The sequence below is a fragment of the Anopheles moucheti genome, chromosome 2 (assembly GCF_943734755.1).
Source record: "Anopheles moucheti chromosome 2, idAnoMoucSN_F20_07, whole genome shotgun sequence".
Classification (NCBI taxonomy): Eukaryota; Metazoa; Arthropoda; class Insecta; order Diptera; family Culicidae; genus Anopheles; species Anopheles moucheti.
In genome coordinates this window covers 20,239,644-20,264,293 of record NC_069140.1, presented here as the reverse complement: position 1 = coordinate 20,264,293, position 24,650 = coordinate 20,239,644, and the positions used below count along the sequence as shown (strand labels likewise).

The 24,650-nt window shown below is 46.2% G+C and overlaps 1 protein-coding gene and 1 long non-coding RNA gene across 3 annotated transcripts in view; both read right to left on the bottom strand.

Annotated features, from left to right (window-relative positions):
- Window positions 1-12,042, bottom strand: part of LOC128302103 (nephrin) — a 67,072-nt gene extending 55,030 nt beyond the window's left edge. For both annotated transcript variants that reach the window (XM_053038835.1, XM_053038845.1), the window contains exon 1: window positions 11,249-12,042. In XM_053038835.1, the coding sequence (XP_052894795.1) occupies window positions 11,249-11,693 (445 nt within the window). In that variant the 5' untranslated portion in view covers window positions 11,694-12,042. The remainder of the gene's footprint in view (window positions 1-11,248) is intronic.
- A 602-nt stretch (window positions 12,043-12,644) lies between these two features.
- Window positions 12,645-24,650, bottom strand: part of LOC128298126 (uncharacterized) — a 55,748-nt gene continuing 43,742 nt past the window's right edge. Inside the window, exon 3 of the long non-coding RNA XR_008287256.1 lies at window positions 12,645-12,783. This is a non-coding gene — a long non-coding RNA (uncharacterized LOC128298126). The remainder of the gene's footprint in view (window positions 12,784-24,650) is intronic.

The window sequence follows — 24,650 nt, the reverse complement described above, 5'->3', positions numbered from 1 at the left end:
GCCAAGCCTTAACAGTCCTTAACGGCCATTCCCCTCAGGGCTTCCGAGAACTTTGATTCGCTTCTGTCGCTACCTGGAATCCGGTGTAGGGCATTTTATGACGGGGTAGAAAGGACTTCATCAGAGGCTCTTACAATACACATCTAATACTCACGCTGAGCTACTTCATCTTTATTAGATGCGAAGTCAGTCAGTTAAGCTTCGCCTGAAGAAATTATCAAAACTAATGCAGAACTTTGCACAATTTACATTTCACGCAAAGTTTATCAAACTAATCCACACACGCCTAGGGATGGACTTCAAAGCTGACGACTTCAAAGCGAGGGCTGACAGGTGTACAGGTGTTTAAGAGCAAGCTGCTCAGTAGAACTTTTGACCAATTATGAGTAATTGAGAGCAAAGCCGTTGCAAAAACAAAACGTAGTTGCACAAGATTTCCGTCAACATTAGTCATGCCGTTAAAAAATCATCAAGCCCAATCTAACCCAATAGTGTTTCCGAATCTGCCACTAGCCAAGCAGAGCGGTGGTAAGTGAATAATGGTGATGGATTGAAAACGGTTAAAGATGTTGCAATTTAATAGTGCAAATGTATGATTTAACAGATGCTTCTACGCTGCAAAGGGGCAAAGTGCTGTCCATTCGCTTCTGTAAATAAGCAAAGCAATTTCCCATAATCCTATCCGTGCACTTTCCGCTCCTGTACTGGTTTGCAGCACACAACATCGATGTATAAACGATGATGCATTTTGTGCAAAACCACACGGTGCACGAATGCGAGTCCACTGTACGGTTAACTTACCGATCACGAACCAACCGTACCGACCGAACCAACCGACTGAAAGGTTTTGCAAAGACAACGTTTGCAAAACCCATCGTTAGCGGTTAGCGGCCAAAGACCAAAGATTTGCACCGTCCATCGTGGAAGGAAATCCATCGTAACGGCTACAGCTGGATTTTATAACCCCAGCTCCCGGGCAGCGTGTGCGGTTTTTGGAATGCTGCAAACTTTTCCTCGGACCTTGCTATCCTCTCCCGCCGGAATCGTGGTTCGCGTGGCTTCTGGGTGAGCAAAATTTTCCAGCAGCAAAATGACGTGGAAATTCGCGTGCCCGACCGACGTTTCCCGGAACACGCGTGCGGTAAATCTGCCACTCGGGCATGGGCGGAATGGGAGCGCAGAACGTTTGAAAATCCATCTCGTGTTTTTTTTCCGCAGTAAAATATCAACCTTCACGTGCACGGTTTTGCGGTTCTGGGCATTCGCGACTCGCTTCGCTCCTGACTCCAGCGTGGAGCATGCATGATAGAACCATGCCAAGGAACAAATCTGCTTACAAGCAATGGCGGGGTATGATGTGGCCGGGAAGTTTGCCCAGCTTGGCTGCTTCACATTCTTCGCTTTTCTTACACCCCGCTCGCTCCTAGCATTAGCACTCCTTTTCATGTCGAAAGCAAACTTCTGCGGGACAGAATGCTGCATACCCGGGTACCGGGTCTCATACGGCACTCCACTGGCCAAAATTGTTCCTGTAGCACCATTTCGAATTTCGCATGGAACGCACCGGGGCACGTTTGAAGTTTGACGCACACACACGCGCGCGCACTCATTCGTCCGGAACAGACACCGCCTCGCTGAAACAAGAAGCGGAACCAAAAAACCACCCGACGCCGAAGATGACGGTTAAAACGCCACAGGGTAAGCAGGACTTTCCTTATCCTTTATTTTTTCGCGCGCGCATTTTCTTTAACTCAACGCGGTTTTTGCTTGAAGATGTTCCGCTGTTTCGGTGCTTTTCGGTGCGCGCATTCAAATCACATGCACGCCGCGTTTGGTGGGTCCGTCCTCGAGGCCAAGGGTTATTTTAACAGGAGCACATTTTCCGTTTGCGGCCAGTTTTGTGTGTTGGTGTTGTGTTCCGGTGTTTTTTTTTCTATTTTGCGCCGTGCAATTTTGCATCCCGGGCCGCTTTGTGAAATATTTGCGCTTGCCTAACTAGAATGTTTAGTTCCCTTTTTCCCTTTGGAGCCTTCAGGTCGGTACGAATTTCCCTTAGTAGGCGACGACATTTTCATGCCCAAGACAAGATGCTCACTCGTGAAGGGATGAAGGTGAATCTGTGTGTGTGTGCCATGAGCTCTTTTTTTACGTCACTCTGTTCGTCTGCTCAAAAGCGACTCAGCCCCAGCCGGGTGAAACGCCGTACCGGTAAGGTTGGCCGTACCAGACCGGGACAAAAAGTAAAACGTGAAGCTAAACAAAACGGTCGTGTAATTTTCACAAACAATTTAGTTTATGTGCTAGCGTTTTTTTTTTTTGCCTACAGCCGCGTTTTTTGCTCCCTCCTGTCAGCGCTTCCTTCTTGACGTGTTTTGATTTTTTTTTTCGCCCCCATTTTAGTTCCGCCGTTTTGTTTTCGTTTACTTTCCTCACGTTCTTCACGGCGTCGGTTTAGGTGGAATAGCCTTCAAACACGTTTTACGTCGGCCACCTGCGCTCCGTTCCGGGTGCGTTAGCTGCTCGTTAGGCGTAGTAAAAAATTGCTTAAAAGTGAGGTTACCTTCACGTTCCTACACTGGGTGGGAAAAATAAAGAACTGCTAGTGGGATGGCTGGAACGTACTGTTAATGGAGTGTTGCATGTGGGGTACCTACATGATATACAGAGTCCCATACGTAGGTGTGTTTCCTTCCTTCATTTAGCCTCTTCACAACACGGCGACTAGGATCATCGACATCCCGTATTCTGATGTTGATGAGCCTAGTCTCGTCATTGAACATGGGTGACCCGTTCCAAGCAGCTGCTAGTACTCGACTCCTTGCCAACATGGCCTTGTATGGGTCACCGGCAACACATCCCCAGCACAAAGTCACACCCGTGTCCATGTGTGCGTGTGCACTTGATGAAAGTGAGTGGTCGTACTTCGTATGCTTTCAAGGATATCAAGCCACCCAACACTGTGCGCCGTTGCGTGATTTCAAAGCACGAGATGCTCACACAAACTGCTGAATGTAATTGCCGACCAGTTTCACAGGTTCGTACAGCAACATTGTTCTGCCATGCTTCTGAGCTGAGGGAAATCCAGGGAAAAGTGAATGGAAGGAAAAGCGTAGATAATGTGCCCCTTATGATGAACCGATGAATGCTGCAAACTAAGCTGACTGAAGGTTGCCCGGAGCGGCACACAAAAGTTGGGTGACGGGCAGATGAAATGGCAGATAGTATGGTATGGGGGGAGGGTAGGGAGGTAGCCAAAGACAATAGCTACGGGTTTCATTTTGATCATGTTAATAGCACTGAAAAGTTGGTGCTGCTGTACTTGACGTGCGACGTGGTTATGCGGAGGCACACGGCGAGGATGACGCTGATACATATAATGAGCGTGATGGTACAGACATCATGCACCATGCGACAGTATAACGATGACAGAATGTCACTTCGGGCAGAAGCAGAAACTGGGACTTGCATATCCGGACTCTACTCCGGAGTTGTAATACGATTGTGCGTGCCGTACCTGTCGGTCGTTAAATCAATGTGACTGCATACCCTGGACTTCCAAATGCAATAATGATCACGTTTAAGTACGATACGTTTGAAGTGGAAGATTTGCTCTCTTATTGGTAGAATTTGTTGTAATGACAACATCTGCTCATAAACGAATGAATGGCACACAATTCGCAAAAAAAAAACGATGGCAAGCAATCTCAATATACCACTCGTCCATTCGGGTACGGGTAAAGGAAAATAAATGCTCGATTCAATTAAATTAAGAAAATAAACTGTCCCACGTGGTTATCGACCCAGGAGGACGTCGCATATTGCACCAGCAAATATTCCAGCACATCAATCGTACCGTGAATCGAGATTTATCTCATTCGGGGCTTCGGATAACTCACGTTGAGCGAAATCGTTTGACCAGCCACTGGCCCGAAAGTGGATCACCTTGGTTTTGCAAAATCTTGCACACCCCAAAAAGTTGCCCGGTTTGGGTAAATTTATTCTTCCCTCATAACCTCAAACCATCCGTTTCCCACCGATTCCTTGGACGCTCGGTACACAAAACTTCACCCACCGGGCACCGAGCTCGCAGTTCATACGGCCGGGCACCACAAGCGGGCACCACAGTAATTAAAATGCCTTCAACATTCTACTCCAGCAAATGTACAACTGCGCAAACACCGAGGCACCGGGTGTGTGCGTGTGTGTGGACACTGGCATTGCCCTGCGATGCGTTCCGGTGCTGGGGCAAAACGGGTTCCTTACAGAAGAAGTATATTTAATTATGGTACCGAGATGGAGATCAAAGTTTTGGTTTATTTTGGCTGTGCGAAAATTCAACCTTTTTCCGTAACCGTAAGAACTCTGGCTTACGGTAAGGGGAAATTTGAGCCAGAGTGACCGAGAGAGGGTGTGTGTTATGTGCATACCATGCAAACGATCGTGTCTTACCGGTTCACTCCATTATTTCGGATCACTGCCCAGCTACGGTTTCCGATTAAAAGGCAGTTGCTGTGTTGCTGTGTGTTTGGGCAGAATTTATTTAATCCATTTCGGTACAAGCACAGTTTGGTGCCTATTCGTATGTTCTTTCTTTCAGCTTCCTGCTGTTAGCTCTCTTATCGCTGGCGAGTATCGAAAAACGATGAACTTCGCTTCATGTGGGATATCCGGCACGGGATCTCAGCAAAAAAGGGTTTTTTTCTGCTCCCCCTCCCACAATGCTGTTGTTGGTGAGCAGGCTCTTTTGACAACAAGGAGCACTCTGGAGCTACAACTGGATCAAAAGCCGTTTGATCCGGTTCGTTCCATATTCCTGTAATTGGGAGCTACTCTGAATGCGTGTGTGTTCTTTACCAGTTGAGCGTAAAATTAGTTTGCATAATGCAAACAACTTTTGCACAGTTGTGCCATACGCGGGGCGTGCCTTGGAGTGCTTTATATCGGGGGGTGAGTTTTTGAAGTATTTTGTTTTTATGTTTGCCTGCTCCACACTTTCTCGTACCGACCATTTCGAGCAGGCTATACTTCGTGGAGATCGACACCACCCCAAGTAAGACGGAGCGCAGATCGTTGTCCAGCTCAGGGAGAGCTTTTTCCACCCTTACCCCCTTAAATCTTTTCATCCCCTCTTAGTCCTTCTCCCACCTCCCACCCACCCAGGTCCATCCCCTCCTTCCTTTCATATGAAACAAGCGAATCGTGACAATTAGGCCAACTAATGAAAGCTAATGGATTGACGTGCAAGCATTCAGGGATCTTTGCACCGGCTACAAAAAGCACCGGACGAACCCAATACAATGCTTGACAAAGCGCAAGAATTGCTCTGCATAAGTCATGAACTTCGGAACTTACACCGTGCTTAGGTGCCGGCACTGCTGACCGCAGCATCACCGGCGGCATTGGGATGAGGTGAACTCATAACTAATTTATGCTGCCGGGCAGCGTGCGTGTGTGAGTGTGTGGGCACAGTGTACGGTTCGTTAACCCTCGCTCTCTGTCTCCCCTTTATAGAGGGCCCCCCCCCCCCCCCCCCCACCGAACGTACCGCAATGTGGAGAGCTTTCTGTAAATGCTTGTGTATGGGTAAACTTTCCGGTCGTACAGAATTGTTTCACTTGCCAGCCGGAGGACTTATAGCCGGAAATAGTCAACTTTTTCAATCGGAAATGCATGATAGGCATCGGATCCGCTTTGCCAGTCATTAGCAGCATTGTTTTCCAGATGAAATAGTTTTCACCGAATGCCAGCGGAATCGGATTGCAAAATGGCAGTTGATAGTGTTGTGCATGGTTTCAGCCGCACAATGGAGATAACTTTTTCGTATGCTAAAATATTGCGCTTTGTGTGTTTAAGAGGATAAAGGGGTTGCTGGTTTTTTTTAGTTTTGTTTTGCTTTATCGTACGCTTACATCAAACGTATTAGTTGCGAGTTCCGATAGTGGAAATTAAAAAAAACTTTTTGTATTTGGTTCAACATACTTTGACAAGATTTAAATAGCTTACAATGGTTTCCCTTTTCAAAAGGGGTTTTATTATTTCAAAACGAACAAGCAAACGCACCAGCAAGTGCAATTCTAATGGATGCAAACACCCTCTGTTCTTCGAAAAGGGGTATTACTGGATGGTTTCTGTGTGATGCTTTTTCAATAAATAAAACTTCCAATAAAACCTACAACTCGGTAGCATATTTTTATCTAGTCCAAATGAAGCCATGATGGAAATTTATGATACAGCTCGCCCAGCACCATGCACCGAAGTGCCCGCTTCAATAGCAGTTAGCCAGAGCAGAAACAAAACATGCATAGATCACAATTGGCACACCCGGGCTAATGCTCGTGACAGGCCCAGCGCAGCATGCTCCAGGGGGGGCTGAGCAGTGCTGCTAAGCATCACTAAACTATGCGCATTTCACATTTCCGGATGGCCACCGAGCCGCGTTTTAGCGCATCACGAACACAATCCCAATAGCCCACACTATTTCATAATAAACTGCACCGAGACCACGGCCAGACACTGTATTGATTTGTGCTGGCAAATATCACTAAGCTTTTCCCTAAACGAGTGCCTGATCCTCGGTCACGGTGCACGGTACACTCACCATCCAAGACCCGGCGCTAGCCGTGCAAGCGGGCGATGAAACTTCAACTGGTCCAGTAGAAATGATAATGCCACGCTCTCGCTATGCATATATATTTTTTTTCTTTTCAAAACCCGGGGACTATTATTTGCCACAAAAAGGGATGGTTCGGTGCATGCTGGCTGCAGTGCAGGATGCAGATGGGACATAATGCAGCCGTAATCCCGGCTGCTTGGATGTGAGAAAACCCTGGCCTGCCCGTTCCCTGGTTTCGGTAGATTTATGTTGCGAGAAAGTCGACGCAAGGGATTGTGCCAGCCATGCCAGCCCGAACGAGGGAAATAGTCAGTCAAACATTGAAAGGCCGTAGATTTTTATTATATTCAAATGAAGTTAGTGGAGCAGTAACGTACGACCTACTTAACCGCTGGCCTAGCTTACCCACCCATCCCGCTTTCCCGGGCAGGGAGTTTGCCATAATGGACGATCTAAATTTCGAATCCTGGCCATAAATTTGCGTTGCACCAGCTTGAATGACACTGAGTGAATTTGCTCTGCATTTAAATACAGTCCGTGTCCTGCGTTCTGGTAGCTACGCAGACAGACACGACACAGACGATGTCCGCTCGTGCATATTTTATGCCGGATATGACTTTTAGCACAAATGCGTTATAAATCTATTCATCTAAGCTTGCTGTTAAGGGTCAAGACTTTGCCGACTTAGAAGTCGCTCTTTTGTTTATTAAATTTATACATTAATGGCTTTTTTTTGTTGGCTCACATCGAAACCCCTTTCAACCGAGCAGTTTTATAGCAGCTCAATGCAATTTGTTAATAAAGAGCGCTCACTCAGGTACGGCAGGGCAATCATGAGCTTGTAGAAACATAATCCAGAACCATTTCCATTTTTTTTTGCTGCTGTTGTAGCTCTGGTTGGTTCATTTCCCACCGACCATCTGCCGGTGGACGCGAAATATTATTATGAGGCTCGTGTCATAATTCACAACAGCAAAACATAATGCGATATTCATAGTTCATGCTCGAGCGATGAGTTTCTGCTGCCCGAGCGTGCACTGCAACAGCGGCGATAAACCTTCACACCGCGTGCCACCGCCAATGGTTTCGGTTAGAAAGGGGTAGAATTGAAAGCATCAACCGACAAAAGAAAAAACAAAAAAGTAAAGCAACAACTCATCTTGTGTGCCAAAAAAAAAAGCACACTCACAGGAGCGAAGAAACGATCCTCTTTCAGCATCCCGAAACCAACATCCACTAAACAACCAATGAAAACCACTCGCCAAACCACCGAATCGACCAACATGCTCGCAACGCAAATGCACAGTGGAGGGCACAAACAAACATACACACACATACACGCGTACACACACAGAAAGCTCGGGGAAAAACACCCCGAGTGAAAATATAAACTCGCGAAAACCCAGGGCCCCGTATCGTCACGCCAGCCAACCAACCCGAAGCAACATTCATTATTTAAGCTAGCTGTTCTGCGGTTTTTCATACCGGTACCAAACTCTTGCCGTTCGATGGTGACGGTAGACAGCGATACCGGGCAAGGGAAATGGCCTCCATTGGGAAACTTTTTACCAGAGCTCCTCTGCCAACTTTACACCACCCTTCCCCCCCCCCCCCCCCACCCTTTGCATCGTGTCAGAGATTGATCAACAATTTCCCCCACCCAGCCCAGTCCAGCAGCGAAAGCTTTCGGGAAAATCTGGTTTTTGTTGACGATTCACGAACCAAGCGGGAGGCCAACCAAAAATTATGCCAACCTTTATTTTTTCATTCTCTCTCTCTCTCCCACACACCGTCACCCTGGTAACCGATTTCCAGCAATGGGAAAAAGTTTTACGCAAGCAAGTAAGCAACAGCTTCTTGCTGGAGCGCGGGCAAACCATCCATTTCGTGGGCGCTCGTTTTAAAAGATGGCCCCGCAGCGGGTGGAAAGTTTTCCGGTGCCAAAAAACCAATCGCTTTAAACGGTGCGGAGCGGAATGTTTATGATCGGTGGCCTACGGGCATGCAAATCCTGGCCAACATCATTCGGTGGTGTTTTACGATAATGCGAAGGTTGGATCTATAAATGGTACTAGCGCTGAATGGTGGTTTTGGAAAATTGTCCGCCCTCAACCCCCTCGAATGCAACAATTTAAGGACAGTTCGTCGTCAGTTCCAAGCGGCTGACCTGGAACGTGTTCGAGATTCGGCCTTAAACTAAATCCGAACCCCTTTTTTCGCTGCAACCTTTCGCGATCGTGAGGCACGGCACGACAGCAACATCTTGCGCTTCTTCTCGTGCCAGCTACTCGTTAATGTCAGCACCTACACCGCGCGATCTAACATTTGTTGGTCGTGCGACAGACATTGCCACTTGGCACATACACACATGCCGACAAGGTTGAAATGTTGGCCCCGTTTTTCCCTCGTGCAACAGTAATGTTTAACTTTTCCCGTCCGAAAATGCGGCCAAAAGCACGGCAGCTGTCCCCGGGAATGTTCCCGACCGTCCCGCACAAAACGCAAAAGAAGTCATCAAAGGCCGGGCACGAGCCAGGTTTTCTGAAGTGGGCCGTACGGCAACGGGGGGCAACGGCCAAAAATATTTCAATGTTAAGATTTGCACGCTCCCGGCATATGTTGGCATAAATCATAAAGTTTTCCTGGCCGGTGCGCGCGTACCCGCGAGGCGCAGATACGGTGTTCGCTTCCGTACGGTTGCCCGCGAAGATTTACTGTTTACATCGGTGGGCCGGGTCTTCAAGTAGTTCAAAAACGCACGCTAAATGTGAAGATCTTGAAGAGCGCAGCGAAACAGCGTGCGTGAAGCATCGTGGAAATTAGTGCTAGTGAGGAGATGTGTGGTGCACGATACAGACAACGCGGTACGGGAGAAGGCAACTTCACAAGCAAACTACACATACATACACGCACACACGCCGGAATCGTCCGGGAGCGTGTGCCGAAAAACTCATTAAATTGTTGTGGAAGTTGGTACAAAAATAGCACCAGAAAGATTTATGCTCGCCAACGTTGAGGTGGGCAAACGCTGAGCTACTCAAACATAAACTGGCCATAGCAAACGCACGGTGTGCGCATGTGTGTGGGAGTGTGTGGAAAATTTACATATTTATGATTGCAACTCCTTTTTTCCATCATCCCAACGGTAATAACTTTCGTCGATCGGAAAATGCTCCTGACTGCCTCAAACGTTGAGCAATTTTCGGACATTTCCATAGCCACCTGTCACTAGTGTTTTGCTGCGTTTGACAGCTGTCATGCTGTGAGTAAGATATCAAATAGTGGAACAAACGTACGCTTGCGTCTCCACCAAAAGCTTCGAAGCAATTCAGAGACATTCATATCCAGAAGCAAATGCTCATTATCGAAGTTGGATTCAGAAAGAAAAAAAAAATAGCCAAACTCCTTCGGCCGCCTTCTATTTCTTTTGTGCCTTGTTAGAAATCTCCATTATGGCGGAACTCAAGCTCCACTCGCAGAAAGGGGTTTTGAAAAATGACATTACGAAAAATGAACCACCGCACAGCAAAGGCCCATTATTATGGTACCACATTAGCGTACGGTCTACATAATGCAACGTAATGTTTTGCGGTTTCGTAAACGAGTTGGTCCCCACGGAAAGCCGTAACGGCTCGTCATATCTTTTTTTTCTTCTATGTGTGACCGATTCTTCTTCTCTTTTGTCATTTCCACACATTTCCATCATTACCGGAGCCCAAGTTTTGCGAACCTCATGCACATCTATTGTGGCGCACCCGGAGCCAAATTGATTCGACGAAAAGCCAAAGAGCTTTTCAGAATGAAGAAGAACCCGAGGAAAGCACACAAAAAAAAAGCGAAAGGAAAACCGGTATAATACAACGCAAAGCTTCCGATTTCCATCGGTCCCTGCCTGCGGGACAAGCGAAATCAATGGCAGTCAAATCAATCAAATGATGACTGCGCCATTGGCACATGTCGGGTCGGTCGTGTGACAGACGGTGCCGAATTCATTTACTACGCGAGAGATTCCTATTAGGGTCTTCTGCCTGATGGATTCCGCCGCCAAGGCAAAAGTGAGCCCAATGTCAACTGGCACAAAGAAGCCACATTTGCAACGGGATATCTCGTTCTCGTTCTTGTTGGAGTTCCAAATTTAATTGAACGCTTGCGGAATGTTCGCCGATACACATCATCACATTTCACTCGCTCGGCTCGAACTAAGATACGCGATGCGTCCTCTTTGGGGGCAATTTGGGGCGGGAAAACGCGCCTTTGGTTTAAAATTTCCCCACATCACATGGAAAATTTTGTAACTGCGAAAAAAACACACACAAAGAGCGTCATGCGTTTCACATTCCTAGCCGGCGACTACAGGGCCTGGGTGCATTTAAATCGAACCCATAAATCCTACTCACTCGACTCCGCTCGGTTTTTGGGGCCCGGTTTGCCCCGGGGGGGGAGCCCCGACAAGGGATCCAATTTTCCGATTATATCGAAATACCATTTCGATGCCCGTACGGGTGTCATTGAAAGACATTGAAATTCCTCGAATATCTTTGGCCCCCCATTTTCCGGCGGGCCGTAATCGATCTCGTGTGACCCGGGGTACCTCCCGAATTCTCGATAAATCCCCAAAAATATACGACTACTCACTGTTTTTCTGGAACTGCTCCGTATCGTCACATCCGGTCTTTGTACATAGGCCAGCGCACAGAAGCAGGACGGCGGTCCAGAACAGCTGCTGCGAGATGCGTCGTCCCGGTCGGTGACGGCCAGCGGTGGGGTGACTGCCACTTTGGGCGCTGCTGGTGTACGGTGGCCGCACCGGATCGGATTGCACCAGCCGCCGGCAACCGTCACTACCACTGGAAGACTCCACGTCCGGTGCGGAGGGTTCACAATGAGGGTGGCCCCCGGGAGGTGGCACCCACTCAGCGGCAATCTGACCGGTGCTGCCGGTCCATAACGTTCTTCGGTAGCTTTTGCATTTGTGATGCTGCTGCTGTAAATCGAGCCGCTTGTGACATCGATACATCTTTAACCGTGATGGATCGGATTTTAACGAGCCGCCCGTTGAATTTCGACTGGGTGGCGACATTTTTTTTTTCCTTTTGGTGTGTGTTGAATATATGTTGTTTCGTTTCACCTCACAAAAGGTGGCAAAGAGCACGGTTAACAGGCGTACGAGGGAAGGTGGGAAATCACTTAATGCCAAACCCTTGTCACACACCGTAGAAGCGGGGAGCAAACGCGACACTCTTTGATCTTTCGAAATTTTGAACTATTTTTCCACTTTGCTTCCCTCTTTTGCAGAAGGTTTTACGGCCTATCTGAGCTAATATTCACGCACACGCACTCGGAGGGGGAAAATCATTCTCATTCACATACACACGCGCGCGCACGCATCACATTTCGCCCTGAAACGCACAAGCACGTTGGTTGGGAGAGATTTATTTCCTTTCCGGTTGTGGATCCTTTTGATTATGCTCTAATTTTATTTATGTGCGCACCCGGTTCCCCATTCGCACTAACAAGCCAAATGCCCCCGGGACGATGCATTGCTGCCTCCGCGCTGGAACGAATGCATTTTTTCCACCTCGCATCAAGCCGTCACTAGCAGCACCGATCGCACATGATCGCGCACGCAAACGATCGCCCGGCACTATCGCCCGACGCAGCACGGAAACGCACGATCGAACCGGCGACGAAAGCGAGAACGGTGATCGCGGAACGATGTCGTGAACCATAAAAACGGAACAGCTGCCGGGTGCATCTCGTGGCGTGCGTTAGGGAGACCGAAAACCGATGCCGACGATCGACGCTATACACACATTTGGTTCCCTTGGGACCGATAGACGCACCGCGCTGCACGCGGGCACATTCACGCTAATTAAGGTACCGCGGGATGGGATTACGCGTGCACACGACTTGTGTTTGTTTCGAAGTTATAAAACGGTTTCGCTAATGTTTCGTTTTCCCCGCGCACAAACACCCGAACCAGTAAGCACTACGATCTCCGCCCAGCATTTACCATTCCGGGAGCGTTTTAATTGGAATTCTTGGCGCGCATTTTAAAACTCGAGTTTTTTGAAAACTGCTCCACGTATCACTCCAGCCCTGTGCACTGTTAGTTGGATCCTCCCTGGTCCCGTATCCGTGACTGCAACCGCAACCGGGTGACTCATGTTCTGAAACGATTAACGGCAGAGAAATTCCCCACCGAAACGAGAAACAAAAAGGAAATCATTAGTATCGGGGGCGGACGAAAAGGGCAGATTGACGGTTAGATGTGTGACTGATGATTAGTCACCCACGGTATAGGGGTGTGCAACCTGTGTGACCCTCGGGAAACGGGAAGTCGGCAAATGGGTTACAATCACGATTCCAGCACGTTGTCACGCGACACAGGTTAAAGGGTCCCCCCCACGCACAACCCGTGCCGGCAACCGGCAAGGGAATGGAGCGTTTACAAAGGACGAACAACAACATGATTTCCATCATTAGCTAGATCAGTGCCGGATAAAACCGTTCCCGCTTGTTTACCAACACATTCATCAGAAACAAATTAAACGGCACTGGGGCACTTTCTCCCCATTCCGCTGATTGGCATCTGGAGCTAACGTATTAAGTGTTTTGCGGGGGCAGTTTAGTTCTCGCGATCAGGCAGGAGTGCTTTTAAATGTTGGTGGTAAATGGCAACACAATCGGTACGAGCGGAGTGAGCTTTTTTTTCTGCCCTTGCACAGCAGATGATGGTTCTCACGGTAGGATAATACGGGGTTTACTAGCAAAACATAGTTTGTGCTCCCGTTTTTTTAGCTTTGTGCGTGACAAATCAATTTTACTTTTATTGCCCGAAAGCTTATTATTCGGGTAGATATGGCGCTCTTTCAGTTTCGAATATCTGAATGCTAGGAATATATTTCTTATTTGTGGTTTGTAAGCATAACCTACAAATTTTAACTTTACTTCAGCGAAGATTAATTAATTTCTCCAGTTTTTGGTTATATTAAAGAACAACTAATGGCCTCAACTAATCTGAATTTTACAACAGATAGGTAATAGGCAGTCTCTTAGAAATCTAATTCGATATTAGAGTTGTTACTAACGATTATTTTTAAATAGGAACGGTGAATAGGAATCAGGTGAACGGAATTTTGTTCCGAGTTCTAAAATTTGATAAATTACGTCCTAGTACCGCTCAGTATTTATAAAATCTCTCATTTATAAGATCTTTGCTGAGATTGCAGAGTTCTTATGATAATTTTGGGTTTATAAAATTTCATCTTCAATCACACCCGGAATCTCAAAGAATATTTTATTTTCTGCTCTGGAATTTTGGGGATCTCATAAAATAAAAGGTAGTAATATGTAATCGAGCTAAAATTATGGCCTGTATGTACCTCAACTAATCGAAACAATTGTTTCTTTTACTACAATTGTTTGTATGGACAATAAACAAATTCAAACAAGTATGACTCAGTAGGTCACAAGAGTACAAAATGTGGCAATTTTTTCCATTCTTTTATTTTTGCGTCCCTAAACCGTTGTCTAATTTGCCTTGTCTTTCCTAGCGACTAAGCGACATCTGCGACAATAATTAACGATAGTTAAGTGATGAGTCAAGCCTAATGGAGATTAAATTCTTGGTCGGGCGTGTTGTTGAGCCGTCCTCCCCTGACTTTACTTTAATGCTGTCCAATACTTGCAGCATACCGGAGTTTAATTCGTTAAGGAGTGATGTGATGTTCAAAATTACAGTTGAATACATTGATAAATTTGCCAACAAAACATAATACAAATTAAATTAATCCTCTTGCAAAAGGTAAATTTAATATTCTTTTTTATATGAAGTGCAGCAATAAAACTTTCCCTGCCCGCCTCGGTTGTGTTTTGGGCTGCCGATTCGATGTTTGCCACCGTTTTGCACCGTGGGCCACCGTCAAAGCATCAACCGCTCGCGCGACGGATGACGAATGATGATGGTCGCATAATTGGTGTAAATTTGATTCATTTAACATTTTGTCCCCATTTCGCTGGCGCCAGGATGCCTCACGCCACTGCGCGGCTAGCGTACTGCCGCTAGTCTAGGTTTAGTGCAAAACTGGACGATCATAAGCCATACCGCCGGAGGCCCGCAGCCTTTTGCACCACTGCAGACCCCTGGTTTGACCTACTTCTCCGCAACGGGGAACCGAATGCGGCATGATTTAATAGAAACAAAAAGTAAAACATCGTATTTTTGATAGCTTGTAGCAAACAGCGTTCACGCTTAAAACGGAAATACGGATAGACAAAAGGGATACAGAAGAGACATTTTTATCGGCTCCCTTTTCGACGAGCATGACGAAGGGCATGGAACGAAGCCGGAGCTATTTGTTTCTTCATCTTTGGGTTCCGATTTCCGGGAGTTGCCAAGCTGCCTGCAGCACACCACATTCCATCCCATTTTTTGTATGTCATTTTTAACTCTCGTCCGTGCCGCTTGTGCGCCCACTCTCGTCGTATGGCATCTTTGACATCCGGGATCAATTCTTCGCCGCTCAATATCTTACACCAATAGCGCGGCGGTATCATTTTCTTGGAAACTTTTACCCCCCACTCCGTATTCCTGGGATTTTGTGTCACTCAATGGCAGGACCTTTTTCCTAACACGGAACCATGGAATGGGGGTGGTGGAGTAGGTGGGCGGGCGGCCATATCGATTGGGTGAAATTCAGCCGGAAACGCCAGCCGGTTGCGCTTTCGGAAGGATAACGATCGGTTTTTGTTCTGAATGTTGATGAGCTTCATTGGGGGAAAGCCCCGGCGTAGCCGTCCCGTTTTCGCAAGGTGGCCATGGCGAAAGGTTGTTTTCGTCATTTCGTAAGCAAATACTTGTGCGTCATAGGCACGCCAAACAAAGTTGCGAACGTGACATTTCGGGACGCGGTGAAAGTGCTGCGTCATTACCGTTTCGGGTGGTATTGGAACAAATTGCGGGTCATTACATTATTGGAATGGTTCCCGTCCATTCAATCGACCGACCTCACGCCCGTATCGTGCGTAATTGAGGTGATATTACATTTTACACTGTCACCGTAAGCACGATCGCATGCGTGTTCAGGGAAGTTTGCTCGAAAATATGAAAGATTGAAGGAGGAAAATAGGTAACTGTGCTTATAAATTCGATGGGAACACACCATTTTGCTAATTTCATCCACTGTTTGAGCCCTGATTACATTGATCGCTTGCAAGATCTCCCTTACAAAGCGTCAGCTTCAATTGAACCAAAACAAGGCAAATAATTAAATTTTCCTCCCTACAGTATCGGTGAACGATCAGCCAAAAAACAGTACGACCTATCATCGGTAGCTTACCATCTTTCGAAAAAGCAAAAACTCCTATTTCTCAAACGACTTGCCTTCATGGGTAGTGCTGCGTGGCATCGCTGCACGTCGGCAGATTAATTACCGAACCCTTTTTGCGTTTACAATTTTCCCGCTCGGCTTGTAAAAGCTTGTAATGCTTGTTTTCCATGCTACTGGGTTCCATGTTGTTTTTTTTTTTTTTGCTGTTGCCATTTCATTCAATTTACTTTCCCATTTGGCGTCCACATTTTCGAAGGTTTTTGGCAGAATTTATTTCATCTCTTATTTCACCCGACTCGACAGGAGTCAACACTGATTAGCGCACGGCAGTGAAACTTTGTTTCGGCTGTAATTCTTCCCAGCCGGCTCGGGAAGGCTCGGGAGGGAAAAAGGCCTAAGCATACCCATTTCTTGGGCAGGTAATTTCTTTGCTCCCTGGTGCCTGCTTTTTTTTTGTGGCGAGCATTTGGTCCTTCCAAATCATTATGCCCGATCGAGAGGGTTTTACCTTGCGCCTGTTTTCAATCTGATTGGAAAAATTGTAATCAAAGGCTCATTTCCGGTTGATGAAACTTTTCGAAAGGAAGGAACTTGCGCTTGTTTTGTGTGTCTTGCCGATGCAGTACCACCGAAAGTTAATTTGACTAGAGAGTTAATGCGACTTTTCACTACGTTTCTTGTGCGTTTTCCTTGTTTTTTGGGGGGGTGTGTTTTTTCGGGGTGAATTTATGTGCGGCGAGGTAAAGCGTAATAGTAATCTGAACAATGGCCCCTCCCTGGTTTTACTGGTGGCCGGATTGTGAGGTTGGGTAAATCGGGAGCATTCGTTATTCGGGTCAATTTGTTTTGCTAGTAGGATTTTAATTGGCATTGATCGGAGCAGAAAATTCCACAATACGTTAGATACGTTAGAGGTTTTTTCTATCTTAAGTTATTACAATGCAATGAGATGGAAGTAAGCGCTATAAACAAATGCGTTTTGGTTGAACTCTTTGGTTATTTCTGCACAAAACAGATATTTTAAATCTTAACACTTATTCTAGATAGAAGATACTTTTTTATTAAATCCAAAAAAAACCTTGGGCATAGCCAGATCTTGTTCTTCTTTACCTAAATCACACTCACACTTGACATAACTAAGCACACAACTCCACACAGCGGAAGCGAGTTCTTAATTAGCAAATAGCGTTGATCCGATCGTAAACAGTCTGCGACATGCAACCAAGTGCAGCGGAACGGTTTATTCCTGTTCAAGAGTGTGGCCGGTTTGGCCGAACCGACACACCGCACACGGTGTCGCACATAGGCAAACTGCACCGGCCTGACGGACACTCACACGTGCACTTTGTTCTGGTGCAAACACAAACACACACACCGGATCTTTCCTTAATGCCAATCCATCGTCACTTTCCACGCCGGACGCCCGACTCGTCCCCCTGCTGTCAGCGTAAGGAGGGGCTTATCGTTTCAATGACACCGAATGATCGACGGTAGCCTTTGAGCCATTTGAAAAGCAATAAGGAAATACACCGCAAATTTTCATCCATCCGACCGGTAGGGTTGGGCGGGGGGGTTTTGCATGCACCATGACAAATGATGCCGCAGCAGGATTTCATAGCGTCCTATCGCGGATACATGCAGCCACACACACCACACGAGTGGTTTAGTTGGGTGGTTTGATATGCATTTGCCGTGGATTACGCGACAACCGTACGTGAAATTGACGATTTCTTGTACGCTGGCACAGTAAATTATCGAGCGCTTGCTGCACCTCGATGCGGATGCAGCAGATTTATGCGGAACGATGGTTGCGTAATGGAGGAAGTTTTGAAGATTGCGCAAAGGCATTGCACCCTGACGGAGAATTTATTTGTTTATGAAGTTAGTTAATAAATATGCATAGAAGCTTGTTAAAATAATAAATTTTCCTCAATTTTCCGAGCGAATTCCGTTTTTAATTTAAGAACTCACAATGCAATCAAAAACCATTATTTGACAGCACAAATGTAGCTCAAATCTACTTCGCTTCTTGCCGAAGAATATTACTCGAAGATACTCGAGTCAACAACCTTAGTAACAGGATTTCTGAGTATTACTTGTGAGTAATTAAAGTCACATATTTCATCTGCTATTTATGATTTAACCGCCCGAGCAGTTGACACCCACATCATGGCATCCACTCACGGCATCCGGCGAACTGCCGAAGCTTTCACACCAAAGCTGACAGCACGCGTACGATAATGAAACGACTTTTGCCATCCGGTAAGATCCCGCAACCGTCGGGTGGGATAACGGTTCCGAGAAGCTTCATGGCTTAATTATTGAGCGACTGCGAGGGTAGGATGCTGCTGAATGTGCGAACAATAATTGCGTTAGTCGGAAGGCGAACTGTCCGCTGTTCGGGCGATTGGCGCACCATGCAGCATAAATTGTGATTAATGTATTTGGGGCGTACGCAACACGCAACTCGGCCCGGCCCGGCGAGTGTGTGTCAAAACAATATTTTACCAATCATCAGCCCGATCGCTTACGTGCCGGAGTTTGCCGTGGGTTGGATGCTGCTCTGCTCTAGTCTTAAGTAGCTCGGTTAGTATGCCAGCACCTGCCGGGGACCAGCTGCACCCTTCGCATCAATTCGCTCCTCCAAAGGGAACGCCTCAATTGAACTGTCGATTCAACTGGTGCAGGCGTGCATCCGTCAGATGTCAGATGGCCATTTGCATACGCGAAACAGCCTCGCAGGCACAGTGCACTCAGCCGCAAGTGTTGATGATAAATAAAAATTAATTAAACACACTTATTCACACCATCAGCGGGTATGAATGGGACCCGGAGGGGATAGAACCACGCGGTGGCCGGATTCATCAGTTGCATCAGCAATCATTTAGCACGAGCCAATCGTTGTGGGTGCTTCACACTTTTATTAAGATTGATGCAATCCAGCACCAGCACGGCGCATCCCATTGCATAACCGCTACTTCGGCTACATTTCAGCCTTGGTTGCGAACCACGTGACATTGACCCGTTCCATCGATCCGCGCCAGACGGTTGTTAAATTGAAAGATAGCCTTCTGGTGCTGGGTTGTAGCAAAACTTCCTCCCACTTCGCACTGTGTCGCACTGTGGTTATTTCGCGGATAAATATCAAATAACCATGGCCGACTGTGTGACTGTGTGTATCGTTTTTATTCTTCCGTTCATCAACTCCGGCCAATGTCTGGTCCTTTGCCCACAAAACGAGATTACACGGGTACGGTTCGGACGGATAGTAAATAATCCTATTTCATACTGTTTTCCCTTTTTTTTTGGTTTTATGTCAACCCAACCCAACTCTCCTTTGCGTGCCATAAAAGATGTCCTCCCCGCAGGAGGAGGACAGTATTCCACCGCCAGTACCGAATGTACGCGCAGGAAATCCAATCCGCGACGTAATGGATCATCGTGAGAATTGATCAGCGAGTGCACGATGACGGATTCACTTGAGCGCCGGGCGAAACCCATCCAGCCACTGATGATGTGTTCGGACGCCGTGCCTTTGTCCCGGCACATCGCATCCCCGGTGGAGTTTTGTTGCAAGCCATGACGCCGAGGCAAGAATATTATTAGTCGAATCATTGACCCTTCGTTCCCCGCCAGCTGAACGTTTGCTTCGTGGGCAAACGATCGATGGCCTCGATCCGACCGACAGAACAAAAAAAAAAAACAAAAGAGTGCAAGCCGCGAGAAGTATTTCAGTTAAATGCCGACAGAATAGCATGCCGCATAGAAGAGGGAGCGCATCTCCGGTGCACCATCTGATGGCCATATGCTGCGTGGTTCATAAAATGTAATAAACATTCATGACGCACCAACGTCGGCGTGCACATCACGCGTTTCCGGCTCGGATGACCTTTTCCCACCACGCATGTTAATTACTTTTTGTTTCAATTTTGTCATTGTTTATGCATCTGGTGATGTTTCTCTGTGCGGATATGGTGTGGGTACGAACGCAACCAAATCGACATATTTTATTTTTTTTTCCGAAAAGCAAAAGTTATTATTGTCGTGAGTTGTATCGTGCTTTGTCGCAAAGTGCTTTGCCGGGGAGAAATGAATTAAGCTCTTTGATCGACAAAGTATTACCAAATTCTTTGTTATGTGGAAAACCCAAACCCAATGCCACAGTGTCCCTTAACTCTTGACGTGAAAATACCTTCACGCCATGAAAATGTACCCAATTATATTCCTAGCTCCACTTTGTCCATTAAAAATTAAATCTCCTGTTCAATATTTGACCACACTGTTGCTTTTACATGATCCATACGCACACAATAGCGCACGGTAAAAGGCTGTCCAAGTGTGGGCACATTAATTAAAGGTATTGATTGAAGTCAAACGAAATGCGTTCCATCAGCCACTATCACTGTATGTAAACCTTCAATTAATGTCACTATCAGGGCCGGCATGCCTGTCATCCACGTGTCAATAGTTTTACGCCTATTCGATGGATTTGTAGCGGGAATTTCATCCATTTTTTGCTTCCATTTGTTTGGTTGAAGTTTTATTTAATATTCTCAGTTCAAAAAGCAATTTGAATTGGTTAATTTTTGAAGCGAATGCATGGCATATATTTGTTCAATAAATGACTGAATGAAGTTAAATAAATGCTGATAAATAATTATTTTGTCACCATGAACAATTAGGTTCGTCGATTTATGTCAATCATTTATGACGCTAAATCATTTGCCATTCATGCCAATCAATTACCGATTGCAAACCAAATTCACAATCAACACCAAACAACATCTATTCAGCCATACACTCGTGTTGTGTACTTATGACAGTTGATTTTAACTAAGCAACCAATGTTTGGTTATTTAACGTAACAATCTAGTGTGCATGTTTGAATTTGAATAGTGGATTTTTTTTGCCGAATGAAATATGCAAATTTTCTGTAGCAGAAATCCCAACCCCAGCAAAATGGTCAATTCAATATAATAAAAAGGCTATGTCCGACATCTAGGAGTGTTGTTAGGCAAATTAAAAGTTTTCACATGCTCCTGGAACGCGCATTTGCCCCTGATAATACCAGACAGATATGATGCACATCGCTTGCAAAGGCACGTTCTGCCCTTTTGCTCTCCACAATTCTCGTTGCTCGTTGCAGTACTCACCATTAGGCGACGGCACGAAAGAGAGAAAGAGAAAAACTCAACTTCATAAAAGATTGAGGCCCATAATTATGGTGCCGTTTTGTAACTGCATGTCTCGCTGCCGGCTGATGTAGAACTCCAATTGCTCTGGTCAACTATCATCAGCGGCAGCAAGATCAGCCCTGGGCTGGACGAGCTGGGAGCGTTTCGGTTAACACAAGGGAAATATTATTCACCCTCACTGACAAGCTCGCGCCACTGCTGTGATGCTGATGCGCGAGCAAAGTGTAGAAGCATCCGAGAGGCAAAAAATAAAACCAACGATAGCGCATATGCTTCCTTGGCTACTGGTAGGACCGGACTAGGACTAACGGCGTGCGGTGCTGCACCGTTTTGCGACTGGTGCAGCATAACCCGTGTTCTAATTTTAATTAAAAATTGAATTTGAAACGGAACAGAAATTGCTTCAGGGACTTGTTGCCCTGCTGTAACCGCACCAAGCACCATTTTGTGGGGAAAAAGGAAAGGAATCAGAAAAGGAATGGACTGGCATCTGTGGAGTGTGTATGCATGCAGAAAGCAACGAATGCTGGAGTGGTTTTGATGTAGAGCAGAATACAACCTCACCGCACCACCGCACGCTTCGTCGCGTGGCTGACAATTTAATTAATTGACTTTAAAGATTATAGCATATAAAGTAATAAGAATCCTGGTAATACATTAAAAGGATATAAACAATTTGTTAACAATTGTGCACTGTTACAAAAGTAGTTAAACTTTTCATTAAAAAATTCCAAATGCAAAAGCAATTTAAACAAACAGAAGAGACGAAATTTGCAAACCAATCAAAAGAAAATCGAATCAGCAACCGTACAAAACAAGAATGTGCGATGAAGGATTTAGCGCACACATACAACACGTGTCAATTGAAATGCCACTTTTCGCGAGATTGATACCGCCGGATGCAAATTCTATGCCGGCACCATCGGCATCGGTCGAAGGAACGCGCATTAATCAAAATAAATTGACAGATTTGACGTAATTACGTTTTCATATTATATCATTACGCGTCATTATGTGATCGTGATTGCTTTCTATCGTTTGTCTATCACTTTGAAAGCGATCCTTTGTTGAGGGGGATGGGGAAGGAATGATGGGAGCAGGTCGTCGCTTTTGAGTGGAAGGCAACGTTGTACGTACAATGCACAATGCGTCAATGATGAGCCTACGCACGATGCTACGGCCCGGGCGATTTATTATTTATCGTCCCAGTGTCAAGAAGTTTCGACGACGCTTCGGCCTGGTCCCTGCGGTATCTCGGCCCTCCTGCGCCCCCTTGAAATCGACAAATCGATCTTTGGTTTTGCGCTGAAAGTATGGAAGTATGTAGCACGTCGTCATCGCCGTCATCAGTCAGCCGGAACAGTGTCACGCACTGTGTTCGGGCAGCCTCAAAGCCTCTGATAAATTGCCATCGGACGAGACTGGCGTTGTAAATCAGATTCGTTCGGTTAGCAGGCGCTGGGCGGGACCGAACGCCGGCACCTGACGGGTGATGCTGATGAAGTCGAGCACGAGGTTGTGGACCGATTGGCCAATTGTTCTTCTGGAAAATTATCCTCAGCAAAAAAAGAAACACACGCACGTACACATCATACAGTTATACACCGCTTATAGGTACGGTCGTGATTCACAAGCTAACACTGAAACGACTTTCTTGTCCAGGCACTGCATCGGATCACCGGTAACCGGCGCGAAAATATCAACGTTTCACGCGTTCCACTCAATGGCCGCACCCGGTATTGGCGTTTGACATGTGGACAACTTTGAACTCTCGCCTCCCTCCCATTCAAGGAAGGGAGCAACAGCAGCACTTTGTCTTTGTGCCACTGGCAATGGATGGTTTTCATACGCGAACGCTGCTCGGTGCTCGTGCCACTATAGCACGCTGACAGCTACTTCATTTCCGGCATCAATTTCAGGCCTAAGACCTCACGCTCACCGTCACCCGGGGCGATTCCATTCCGGGGCGAAAAAGGGTACTTGAGTGCCATCGCCATCGATCCTGCGACCGGGCCGGGCACTATATAACGAAGCGAAAAGTGTTTCACCGTTGTTTCGTGCCTCGAATGGATTATATTATTGGGCAGTTGCGGCAAGGCGCACCTTTCGATTGCACCGTGCATGCGTGCGGCGGTGGTGTCCCTGTCAGCTGTGCGACCGGCGTACCGTGACGGATCGGGAACGAAATATTTGCACCTACGGCCACGGCGGGGAACGCGAAACCCTGCGACGGTTGGTGTATTAAAACTAATTGAATTTCTTCCAAAGTGACACGTTTGTTCTTCGTGGTGCCTTCCATCGCATCAAATAAATATCTGCCATTCAATGGCCGTACGTACCACCGGACCGATATTAAATGTGGCTTAATATCGTCCATTAACGTCAAACGGGACGTCATCAATTTGAAATGGCGTAGATATTCAACGAACCGACCTGTCACGGAAATGTTTCATTCGCTGTGGATTTTATTTGAACAATCAATTAAATGTGAATGCTATAATGGCTGGATGGGAAATAACAGTAGCTGTCCACGCAATTGATAAAACAAACTATGAAATAGGATTGTCCTTCGGACAATTCATCAACCATTCAGCATTTGTTCGCATGCGTGAAGCGTAAATAGACAATTAAAATAATCTATTAATTTCTTAACATGACGATAATAAATTTTAGTTTAAATGTGTGAAAATATCTCGATTTTACATAACATTATATAGAAAAAAGCCACAAGCTATAGAAATTAAATATTTGCATGCGCAAACTTTCAACAATTGAGTGGCTGGAAAAGCAAAGTAAAAAGCAAAACGTTGCCCACCCGTGTGTGTGCACAGCTACCGAAATACCTTGGCCTGTCTTGTGTAGTTTCAAAATTTTCAAACACCAGTGCCGGAACCCGAAACTACTCCCCGTGGATAATTAAAAAACAATTTTCCCCAAACTAACGGTGGCGGTGGTGCTCGTAACGACAATTAAATTACACCATGGTGTTGGTTTAAAGGAACATTTTCCTGAAGATACGTCCGGTCCAGGGCGAAGTTTGTGCTGGAGGCCGAGAGGAAAAAAAAATGTAGTGTCCAACACAAAGTGGAGCTGTGGAACACAAATGTTTGGGTAGGATGAAACTTTCCAGCACTTATCAGATCCAACAATAGTTTAGACCCAAAGCGGAGGTTTGCTGCATTGTGGAAGCACTAGAAGAAATTCATTATTTATTATCGAGAACCTTGAATCACTGTGCATATTTGCATGTAAAAACTATTATCCTTTTGAGTTATATCAATGTTTGTGCTTGTAGCCAATTCTCTCAAATATGATCGAATAGTTGTGCCATAATTTGGTATACACACTGCAAACCTTACCTTCGTCCGAATACCTATTATCCTTATTGATAATAGACTGAATTAATACGTCAAATCATCTCCTTTTAGTTTATCTCTGCCACACACCAACACGGTGTCTGTCGCATCCATTATACATCCGTTCGAACACCTGCAAACAAATCGTCCCGTT